Source organism: Miscanthus floridulus, chromosome 3 (genome assembly GCF_019320115.1).
Source record: "Miscanthus floridulus cultivar M001 chromosome 3, ASM1932011v1, whole genome shotgun sequence".
Classification (NCBI taxonomy): domain Eukaryota; kingdom Viridiplantae; phylum Streptophyta; class Magnoliopsida; order Poales; family Poaceae; genus Miscanthus; species Miscanthus floridulus.
In genome coordinates, this window is record NC_089582.1 from 109415161 (window position 1) to 109427181 (window position 12021).

The window sequence follows — 12021 nt, forward strand, 5'->3', positions numbered from 1 at the left end:
TAATGTATTCTTCAATTGGCAAACTACATATATGTTGTTGCATAACTACATATTTATACACTATTATATTGACAACGACCAAGATCAAATTTATAGTACCTAGGACACTATGCTTTCAATGTCGAAGCGTTGCGCGTCCTACTTCCAAACACCGGGGCTGGCATGCGCAAGAAGCAGTGTCGACGGAAGGCTGTTTCTTGAGTTGAAGCGCCGCCCGTCTCTTAGTTGTTTAGCTTTTGAGTAATACAGTAACTTATATCAGTACACGAGGACGGTCCGATCTTGAGTTGTTCCTTCTAGACCTCTTAGGGCGCTCGCTTGAAGCGCGACGTTTGTATGTTTAAACTCTATAAAAAAACACGTAATTTTTTTTGCGTATTCAAGAAAATATATATATATATATAGGGAGAGGCTATTCAGTAGCCAGCTAAAGAATAAGTTATTCTGTAGCCACCTCCATTTACCATAATTTTATATACTAATTTACGATAATATCAATATATATTTACTATAGTTGGGTTACTATAACACATAGGGATATTTACCATAACGTTATAGTAAACCACTTAGTAAGGAGTTACTATAATCTCATAAATTAACATAGTAATTATAGTAACTCAAGGTGGCTACAGAATAGGTTATTTTGTAGCCAGCTATAGAGTAGTTGTTCTATATATATATATATATATATATATATATATATATATATATATATATATATATATATATATATATATATATATATATATATATATATATATAGTTAAATGCATTAGAGGTCCATTAACTTGTGAGGAAGTTTCGGTTAGGTCCATCAACTTCTAAAGTGACTTTTTGGGTCCATAAACTTTGTACGCGTATCACTTAGGTCCATACATTTCCACGTTGGCTTCTCGTGCTTATGTGGCACGATGCCGTGGCCATGCGGGCGTGCGGGTGGCTTCCTCCTACGGCGCTTCGTGGCTGGAGCGAACGCGACTAGGCTCGTGGTGCGCTGGAGCTTCCCCGCCGCGGCGAGGTCCCGGAGCACGTGGTCGGGCAGACGCTGCGACTGCGAGCTGAGTGCCATGTGGAGTGCGAGCGCGCGACCGGACTTGGAGCGCAGCAGCAACAGCCGCTGCCGGCGCGGCTGTGGGCGACGGCAGCTCCTGAGCGGGAGCCGCCGCCGGCAGCTGCAGCTCAGGCGCGTCGTCGTCGGCCGGCTAGGCGTTGTCGTCGGCGCTGGGGACGAGGTTGGCGCGGCCACGGACCGCCCCGCGGTGCCCGCAGACCACACGACGGCGCCACCGGGGGTGGAGCGGAGCACGAGGTTGCCCGTGGCTGTGAGCTCCGCGGACGCGCCCTCCCCGACGGGCTGGCCGCGGTTGGCGGACCAGACAACCTGCGGGATGCCCGCCACCACGGAGGTCATGAGCCCGCCGCTGTTGCAGTAGACGACCGACGTGGAGATGATGGAGGTAGGGGAGGAGGAGGTGGACAGCACGCCCCCCGGCGTTGCCTACGTGCAGACCATCAACCTCGACGGCGAGTCCAACCTCAAGACGCGGTACGCCAAGCAGGAGACGATGCCTACGCTGGCCGAGGCGCTCGCGGGGGTCATCAAGTGCGAGAGGCCCAACCGCAACCTCTACGGCTTCCTCACCACGGTCGACCTCGACGGCCGCCGCGCCGTCTCGCTCGGCCCCTCCAACATCATGCTCCGCGGGTGCGAGGTCAAGAACACGGCCTGGGCCATCGGCGTGGCCATCTACACCGGCCGGGACACGAAGGTGATGCTCAATAGCTACGGGGCGCCGTCCAAGCGCAGCCGCCTGGAGACGCACATGAACCGCGAGACCATCATGCTCGCCGTCGTCCTGTTCCTCCTCTGCGGCATCGTGTCGCTCCTCGCTGACATCTGGCTCGGCGACCACGGTGACGAGCTCGGGGTGATCCCCCCTTCTTCCGCAAGAGGGACTTTTCCGTCAAGGACGACCCGGACGCCACGTACAACTGGTACGGGATGGGCGCCGAGGTGGCCTTCACCTTCATGAAGTCGGTGATCACCTTCCAGGTGATGATACCCATCTCTCTGTACATCTCCATGGAGATCATCAGGGTCGGGTAGGCTTTCTTCATGGAGCAGGACAAGAACATGTTCGACGACAAGCGACAGGCCAAGTTCCAGTGCCGCGCGCTCAACATCAACGAGGACCTGGGCAGATCAAGTACGTGTTCTAGCTCATATGTTGGCAGCGGATTCAATTCTTGGCGCCGTATATCACTCCGCGTATACAACGTACGACTTACTTATTTTAGAGAGAAATACATGGACGCCATAATAAATATAAAAGCTGCTTGCTGTTGCTGCTCGCCGGCGCCGTGCACGCCGATGGCGTCTACTACCCGCCGTCCGGTGGCCCCGCCGTGCCCGTGCCCCGCGAGCCCTGCGACCCCATCATGGCGCTGCTCCAGGAGCTGGAGGTGTGTGAGGGCATGAGCCATGGCGCAGCTCACGTCCAGCCGCAACGGCGACCTGCACCGGCAGCAGGAGCAAGAGGCTAGGCGCTCTCGTTGACGACGGCGGTGGCCACCCCACCCCCTTGCCAGGTTCCCGGACGTGGCGGAGCTGGTGGACTGCACGTGCCTCGACATCTACGGGACCCTCCCAGCGGCCGCGCTCACGCCGGGGACCCCCTACGCGGCGTACCTGGTGTACGGCACCGCGGAGGGCGGACACCGCGGCCTCAGCTTCCCGGACCGGGAGACGACGGTGGCCGTGGGCGGCCGCGTGGTGGCGCGCCGGAGGTCCAGGAGAACTTGCCGCGGCCCGATGCGCGGCCGCGGCGCCAGGCGCCCTCGTACATGCTGCCGTCGGTCCACAGGAACTTGCCCGCTACCTGCGCAGCGGCAACGGCGACGGCGAGACGGTGGCGGCGAGGACTGCGCGTGTGCTCAGCTTCATGGACGGGCTCTCCTGCTGCGGCGAGGAGCGCGTGATGGTGTTCACCATGAGAAGAGGCAAGGACAGCGTGGACCCGGTCATGCTGCGGCCAGGCCGGCTTGACGTGCACATCCACTTCACCATGTGCGACTTCGAGGGATTCAAGGCGCTGGCAAGCAACTACCTGGGGCTCAAGGACCACAAGCTGTACCCACAGGTGGAGGAGGGGTTCCACGCCGATGCCCGCCTCAGGCCCGCCGAGCTCGGCGAGATCATGCTCGCCAAACGCGGGTCCACGAGCCGCGCGCTCCGTACCGTCATCAGCGCGCTGCAGCACGTGGCGCCGTCGACAGCACGCAGGCAGCGTCCGCGTCCCCGGGCGGCACGGAAGCGCGATGCAGCGCTGGGCGCGCACCTCGCCCGCAACAGCGGTGAGGCCATGCTGCTGCTGCTTCGGTGTTGCTGCTGGTGGCGGTGGTGTCGTCATGGCTGGCCGGCGGCCTGAGGAGCGAGGAGTGACGTGGGCGACGCCCTGATGAAGAGCGACGGGAGCAGCAGGGGCGGCGCCGCCGGGGACGGCGACGGCCGCGGCTTGTTCGCGCGCCCGCAACGGCGGCAGCGGCACCTGCTTGCGCGCCCACAGCGTGTTTGACGAAACGAACGGTCAACGGTTGCTTTAGATGGACAAGTCAGCAGGCCACATCAGCACGAGAAGCTTATATGGAGGGATATGGATTTAAGTGATACAACATTAAAGTTTATGGACAAAAAAAAACCACTTTGAAAGTTGATGGACCTATCTGAAACATCCTCACAAGTTTTAGTAGACTAGCGCAACACTTGTTTCGCCTCATAATTGTCTAACCGGTTTATTAAGTGTTGTTGTAGAAATTTTTAATAGGCTATTCAACCCCCCTCTAACCATAAGGACCTTTCATTGTCCCACGTGCTGCCCCCTTTGATTATCATGGGCCTGTACAAGGGCCTAGTTAAAATTGAGCCAGCATATCACAAGTGTTTTCACGGGATATGCACCCATGACTTATGAGTTATGACTACCGTAACTATTCCTCAAGTCGCGCTTCCAGTTCAGTATATCAACATCCAAGCCGCAGTTGCTACTGCAAAGAATATTCTCATGACGTGATGTACATATATATGATGTATACACTCCAAAAGATTTGGTCAAATTTGAGGCAGAGTTCCACGCTGAATTTGTGACACCTCGCTCTTGATTGGCCTGACAACTGAAAGCCACTCATGCACTCAGTTGTCTTTTGCAATCTTTTCGCTTTCCCTACTGCTCCGATCCTCAGCTCCCATAATTCATATGCATATGGGACATTACTAGTATAGACATAAAAATTGACCCAAAAAGCTAGGGTTTTTTTTCAGCCCAGTGTGCGATATGTTCAAGTCTAAATTTGAGAGATTTGAATTAAGATATTCAAGCAAAGATATGTGGACTTAGATGTCACCTCTTAAAATTAAAGGGCTGCTAATGTATTCTTCAATTGGCAAACTACATATATGTTATTGCATAACTACATATTTACACACTATTATATTGACAACGACCATGATCAAATTTATAGTACCTAGGACACTATGCTTTCAATGTCGAAGCGTTGCGTGCCCTACTTCCAAACACCGGGGCTGGCATGCGCAAGAAGCAGCGTCGACGAAAGGCTGTTTCTTGAGTTGAAGCGCCGCCTGTCTCTTAGTTGTTTAGCTTTTGAGTAATACAGTAACTTATATAAGTACACGAGGACGGTCCGATCTTGAGTTGTTCCTTCTAGACCTCTTAGGGCGCTCGCTTGAAGCGCGACGTTTGTATGTTTAAACTCTATAAAAAACACGTAATTTTTTTTGCGTATTCAAGAAAAAAACTATATATATATATATATATATATATATATATAGGGAGAGTATATTCAGTAGCCAGCTACAAAAATAAGTTATTCTGTAGCCACATCCATTTACGATAATTTTATATACTAATTTACGATAATATTAATACATATTTACGATAGTTGGGTTACTATAACATATATATATATATATATATATATATATATATAAATAGAGAGAGTATATTCAGTAGCCAGCTACAAAAATAAGTTATTCTGTAGCCACATCCATTTACGATAATTTTATATACTAATTTACGATAATATTAATACATATTTACGATAGTTGGGTTACTATAACATATGTGGATATTTACTATAACGTCATAGTAAACCACTTAGCAAGGAGTTACGATAATCTCGTAAATTAACATATTAATTATCGTAACTCAAAATGGCTACAGAATAAGTTATTTTGTAGTCAGCTACAGGTTAGTAATATATATATATATATATATATATATATATATATATATATATATATATATATATATATATATGTGTGTGTGTGTGTGTGTGTGTGGTGTGTGTGTGTGAAAATGTAGGGAGAGAGTAGGTCTCAGCCTCGTGCATAGTACCCAAAGCTGCACACGACACGACTGAGCCCTTGTTTAGTTGGACCCCAAAATTCAAAAAGTTGCTACAGTACTTGTCACATCGAATGTTTGCGGCCCGTGCATGGAGCATTAAATGTAGACGAAAAGAAAAACTAATTGCACAGTTTGGTGGGAAATTGCGAGACGAACGTTTTAAGCCTAATTAGGCAATGTTTGGACACTATTTGCCAAATAAAAACGAAGGTGCTACAGTAGCCCCAAAATCCAAATTTCGCGAACTAAACCAGGACTGAGATTGCGAAGGTGGGAGGACATAAGGTTGCATTTATTCTATTTGTGTGGTCCAACAAAGAAAACTCCACAGCGATGTTTTTTGGCGTATGACAAGAAGTCCACATATATGTAAGTGGTTGCGAAGGTGCCACAGTTCCGCGGTAGGATGATGTTACGTACTGCAACGGCAGATACACACGATATACCAACCTGTATAATTTAATTTTATGCATGCCTCTAAAAATGTTACTCTCTCCTTTTTTCTAAAATGTAAATCGTTATGACTTTTAGATACATGGTTTTTTGAAACGTCTTGCGAACTGATTATAGATCAGTTGGTTGAGTTCCTTGTGATAGAACCTGTTTTCTTGACTTGGCACATGTGCTAGTATTTTTCTAGATTTATTTTAGGATTTAACAGCGCTATACTTTCAATGGTAGGCAATGTCTCCATCAACAGCGAGGCGTCCGAGATGACTTCGTGAATCTCAAGATATGCTAGCTCAGTTCTTCGAATGTGCTCATAAAGGTAGATAGAGTTTGCGTACGTGTATTCATATGGGTGATTGTGCATGCGTGTTGTGAGTGTTTATGTTGTACTACAAAATTCTCAAAAATAAATAGGCATAATGTATATTTAGAAGTGTTATTATAAACAAAGGCTATATATCTATAAAATCTAGAACGACTCGTGCTTTAAAATGAAGGGAGTACTCCAGTAGCTAATAACAGAGGTCATCTCTGTTTTACCATCGGTTTCTCCATGAAGAGTTGTGGGGTAGTAGACGATGGAGCGGTGGTAGACGACGACGCAGTGCAAGATAAATAATGAATATGACTCGTGTGGCGTCCACGTACGTGGGAAGGGCCAGAGCCGGTGCCCGATGGAGACCCTCAACGCAACGCGATAGAAGGTAGCTAGGCACCACACATTAGTACTCGTAGTCTCGGACGTCGGTAGCGCGCACGTCTCTCCGATCCGATCAGGCCCCATTCGCTGATACGAAACTTTTGACTAAGATTGGTTGAAAAATATTGTTCTAAGAAAACGAACAAATCAAACTTCGTACCAGCCGAACGAGGCCTTGTGTGGGGCTGCTGCGACTGCGAGAGTGCGACTGCGAGTGATCCCCTCCGATTCGTGACCGTGACCTGCGACTGACGAGTGGGCCGTGTGACGGGCCGGGGCGGACACTCTAGCAGTGGCAACGCGACACCGAGGCGCACCACCCCCTTCAAGTCGGTCTTGATCACGGACACTTCACTTGTGACGACTGCGCGCGGCTGGACCAGTCAAAGGAGACGACATCAGCTCATCAATGCTCAGATCATTCGTCGTCCTGTTCGCTTGTCTTATAAGTCGTATTTTTTAGTTAATGAATAATATTTTTCTCTCATAACAAATCAGCCAATAATACTTTCAACAATAGCTTATCAGCCAAACGAACAGGACAAACAACCGATCAAAAGGGGGAAAAAAGTAGCCGGCAACATATCCTTTCTCATGGGAACCATTGCCATCTCCGCCAAAGAAACCATGGCGGATCGGAGATATGCCTGAGGAGGAAACAATGATCATAGAACGGCAGAATGTACAAGGCGTACAGCTAGCTGCACGAAGCGTTTCGCTGTTCGTTTGCACTCGAGACATTGGGGTGTTTGGTTTCTGCAGGGACGCCTAAAATTTCTGTCACATTGAATGTTTGGACATATGCATGAAGTATTAAATATAGACTAATTACGAAACTAATTACATAACTTGTGACTAATTTACGAGATGAATCTTTTAAGCCTAATTAGTCCATGATTTGACAACGTGATGCTACAGTAAACATGTGCTAATGCCATATTAATTAGGCTTAAAAAATCGTCTCGCAAATTAGCCTCTATCTATGTAATTGGTTTTGTAGTTAATCTATATTTAATGCTCTTTATTAATATCAAAATATTCGATGTGACATAAATTGTAGGAGCGACTAAAGAACCAAACACCCTAGCCATTGAAGAATCCAAAACTGCTCTTTCAAAAAAAACACTTCTCAGTCCTACTTCTGGGGCTTATATAAACCCATAGCAAGCGAATTGTAAATCTCGCAGGGACATACATTTCACCACCGTGAAGATGAGGAGCAACAATGCTTCTTCTCTGTTTTACGCTTTGCTCATCATCTGCGCTGCTGCATTGCACGCAGATGCGTCCCAAGAGAATCAACTGCGAAAATTCATCAGGTCTAGGAGGGACAGTCATAGCGACAAGGGCACGTTTAAGGTGAGTAGCCTCCTGAGCACAAGGTTCTCCGACAGCGAACAGAGCGCCCTGAAGGCAGCTGACAAGATCACTGCGCTGCCGGGGCAACCAGACGACGTCGACTTCGACCAGTACAGCGGGTATGTGACCGTCGACAAGGAGAATGGCCGGGCACTCTTCTACTACTTCGTGGAGGCGCCGCAGGATGCCTCGACAAAGCCGCTCCTCCTGTGGCTTAACGGAGGTACATATATCTTCTCTGAATTGTGGTAGAGCAGTTGCACGCAATGAGTTTGAACCTAACAATATACTAGTTCTGGAGTTCATTAATGTCAGTATGCGTGTGTTTCTGCATGTTAATGCATCAGTATGCATGGGTAATTAACCTGGTAATAACCGTCCACTACAGGGCCAGGATGCTCGTCGCTTGGCTACGGAGCAATGCAAGAACTCGGCCCGTTCCGTGTAAATAGCGACAACAAAACGCTGAGTAGAAACAAGAAAGCTTGGAACAATGGTAACTTGTAATTGCCTTTCTTTTGCTTAAGCTGGAAACTCATCGACAATATGTATATTTTTGGATGGGGAAACTCGATCTAACGGGATTAATAATTAAAAAAACGGTGTATATGTAGTGGCTAATGTGATCTTCTTGGAATCGCCGGCGGGTGTCGGATACTCTTACTCCAACACATCCTCGGACTACGACCGCAGTGGAGACCAAAGGACTGCTAATGACGCGTATTTGTTTTTGGTTAATTGGCTGGAACGCTTCCCCGAATACAAAAGCCGTCCATTCTACATCTCCGGGGAGAGCTACGCCGGACATTACGTGCCTGAACTTGCTGCCACAATCCTAATCCAGAATTCCTACAACAGCAAGACGGCAATAAACCTACGGGGCATCTTGGTACCAAATTGATTTTTTTTTTCTTTGCAGCAGGTTATATATCTGGCTTTGCAAAATAACAAAATTGTCCATAATGGTTATATATATCCTTTTCCTTCAAGGTTGGAAATCCACTTCTGGATTGGAATATGAACTTCAAGGGTGCAGTTGACTACTACTGGAGCCATGGGTTGATGTCAGACGAGGTATTTGACAACATAACCAGGCACTGCAATTTTGACAATTCAGATGGTGTGCTATGCAATGGCGCTGTGGATGCGGTCGATCCTGGACAAATTGATCCTTACAACATCTATGCTCCAATCTGTGTTGACGCGGCCAACGGAGCATACTACCCCAGTGGCTACGTAAGGCAACGATTCACAATGTTTCACTTCATATATTTGGTTCTATATATAACATTTTCCACATATTGCAGTTACCTGGATATGATCCATGCAGCGATTATTACACCTATTCCTACCTCAATGACCCAGCAGTGCAGAAGGCCTTCCACGCTAGAATGACAAATTGGTCCGCATGCACGTAAGATCTTTTAATTGGGCCCATCACCACCGTTATAATATTAGTGAGCTAGGAGTAATTACAAAGTATTCACCTCCAACTTCGTGTGGTTTTTGCAGAAACTTGCACTGGAAAGATTCACCGATTTCCATGGTGCCAACAATCTCATGGCTAGTTGAGAAGAAGTTACCTGTCTGGATTTTTAGGTAATTTAGTGGCGATTTTTCAGTGTTGACAAATTAAACTATCCAAAGCACATATAGTAGTAATATGTATTGTACAAATGAAAATAATGCCATTATGAAAAAATTTCAGTGGCGATTTTGATTCCGTATGCCCACTTCCCGCAACGAGGTATTCTATCCATGATCTTAACCTTCGCATCACAACTCCATGGCGTCCGTGGACAGTAAACAAGGAGGTAAGTTCTATGCATGCCAAAGTAATATTTATACCATCCTCTATTGCTGCAAATAGTTTGTATTTCTTATGTTCCAAATAATTATAATTTAGTTTAACTTAATTTTACTAAGCTATTAGAAAAAAAAATGTTACTCTCTTTATTTTTTCCAAATTGTAAGTCATTTTGCCTTTTATTTTTCTATGCACCCGTATCTAGAAAGGACAAATGATTTATAATTTGAAATGGAGAGAGTACCATTTATAAGTTCAAACAACTATCAAGGCATATTTCATAGAAAATTTAATGAAACTAATTTGACGTTGTAGATTTTTTTCTATAAAAACTTGGATAAAATTAGAGGAAATTGATTTATAATAACGTGAAAGTAAACTGCAACTTTGAACAGGGTGTGTTACTATTTGAAGCTCAAAAAGGTCTCCATGTTAAGTTTTCCGAGGTGTGCTAGGAAAAATAATAAATACTAAAAATTATAAAATAAAAAAAACATGGCTTTTAATTTGGTAGGTTCTAATTATCACCACCACTAAGACATTGGATGTATTATGTTTTCTAAAAAATTACCCACTTATACCATTATGATAAATTCATAAAGTAACGACTTTATATCTAAATTACCCACATCTATCATATAACCCCCTGAATTTGCATCAAAATGGCCCACTTCTGATAATTTAAAATAAATCCTTAATTTTGTATCTAAATTATCTACATCTATCATTAACAAAGAAAATTCAAAGTAACCCCTAAATTTACATCTAAATCACCCACATCTTCCATAACAAAAATAATATAAAGTAACACCTTTAGTTTGTATCTAAATTACGCATTTCTATCATTTGAAAAAAAAACCAAAATATACCTCAAACCGATCTTGAGCACTTCATGCAGGTTTAAATGGACATACCACCGTAGTACTTCAGAGCGCAATCTACAATCTAATTTTTTATTTTTAATAAAATACAAAACGAGAGTTGATAAAAGATACAGTAAACATAAAGTTTCAACTTAAATTGAGGATACAATATTATAGCAACTAATAAATTCAAAATTTTCAAATCAAAATCTAGATTAATGGTGGTGCCATGAGACATGGGCTGCAACAAGATCCACCATAACTTAAGCTAGGGTTTTAAATAAATGCATATTAAAGGTACATGAAGCTGCCATGCAGAGGGGGAAGGTATGTATATATGGATGAAAAGCCATATAGATAATAAGTTAAACAAATGAATAGAAATCACTGAGTTTCTATATATGTATTGCATCCAAAAATGACGAAAGAAAAAACATTAATATAAGTAAATTTTATTAGTTGTAGGTATTAAACATAAACATCTAATAAATATGTCTTCTATGGTTCTAGCCCATGCGGGAGCTTGGGTTGATGGGCTAGTAAGATATAGATTTATTTCCTATGGAAATCTCATCTTTAGAATAAAGCCTTACATATATATATATATACAAGTTTATAATAAGCTTGGCTCGTGAATTTTGATGATTATGCTTGCAGGTTGGAGGATATGTTCAACAATACAAGGGAGGATTCATATTTGCCTCTGTCAGAGGAGCTGGTCATATGGTTCCGTCCTCTCAACCCGAGAGAGCATTAGTATTATTGGACTCTTTTTTAAAAGGGGTGCTCCCACCGTACGTAATGGAGCAGTAATTCCTTCAAGGGTTATATGCTCAATGGCAAACTCAATAAACAGGAGCAAAACTTTTCTATGAGACAATGTTGGTACTTTTCATTTAGTATAACTTTGATTGATGTTGGTTTTATATTATATGGTATGTGGTTGTTATAATTAAAGCTTCATGTTTTCCCTTAGTGGACATGGATTTTCGGTCTGTGTGAAGTGACAAGAGTACTATGCACAAAGATTGTTTCCTATGCATGTGAGACAGTGCACTCCGTTATCCTATTTTTCTTTAAAGCTAGGCAACCTTCTGTTTTCCAATGTAATGACCATGAGTATGGTTGCATTCTTTAGGTTTCAACACTATATTTCTTTGGGTTATTGGTGACGTCTTTCTAGAGTTGTTTCTGGAGTGTTTGGTTGTGTGAATCAATCCGTTCTAGATGAAATAATGCATCATGAGTCTATCTCTTAAATTTAATGAAATGACTTTATTTCTCGTGCTAGTACTAATTATTATCTTTATTAGGAACGAGGTTATATAGATCAACTTATTCCTCAAAACAAACAAAAAAAGAGTGAAATGATAATGGACTACCTCATTTCACACATCAAACACCCCCCTAGCCACCTGA

The 12021-nt window shown here is 44.5% G+C and overlaps 2 protein-coding genes across 2 annotated transcripts; both read left to right on the forward strand.

Annotated features, from left to right (window-relative positions):
- The first annotated feature begins 921 nt into the window (after nt 1-921).
- On the forward strand, nt 922-6231 carry LOC136546427 (phospholipid-transporting ATPase 1-like). The gene is made up of 2 exons (XM_066538406.1): nt 922-2207; nt 6105-6231. Exon 1 carries the CDS (start codon nt 1449-1451, stop codon nt 2031-2033), a length of 585 nt encoding a protein of 194 aa, XP_066394503.1. The 5' UTR covers nt 922-1448; the 3' UTR covers nt 2034-2207; nt 6105-6231.
- Nucleotides 6232-7741: 1510 nt separating this feature from the next.
- Nucleotides 7742-11767, forward strand: LOC136542059 (serine carboxypeptidase 1-like). Its single transcript, XM_066534334.1, has 8 exons — nt 7742-8155; nt 8321-8428; nt 8547-8821; nt 8923-9168; nt 9240-9346; nt 9445-9531; nt 9641-9746; nt 11260-11767. Exons 1-8 carry the CDS (start codon nt 7786-7788, stop codon nt 11413-11415), a joined length of 1455 nt encoding a protein of 484 aa, XP_066390431.1. The 5' UTR covers nt 7742-7785; the 3' UTR covers nt 11416-11767.
- The last annotated feature ends 254 nt before the right edge of the window (nt 11768-12021 follow it).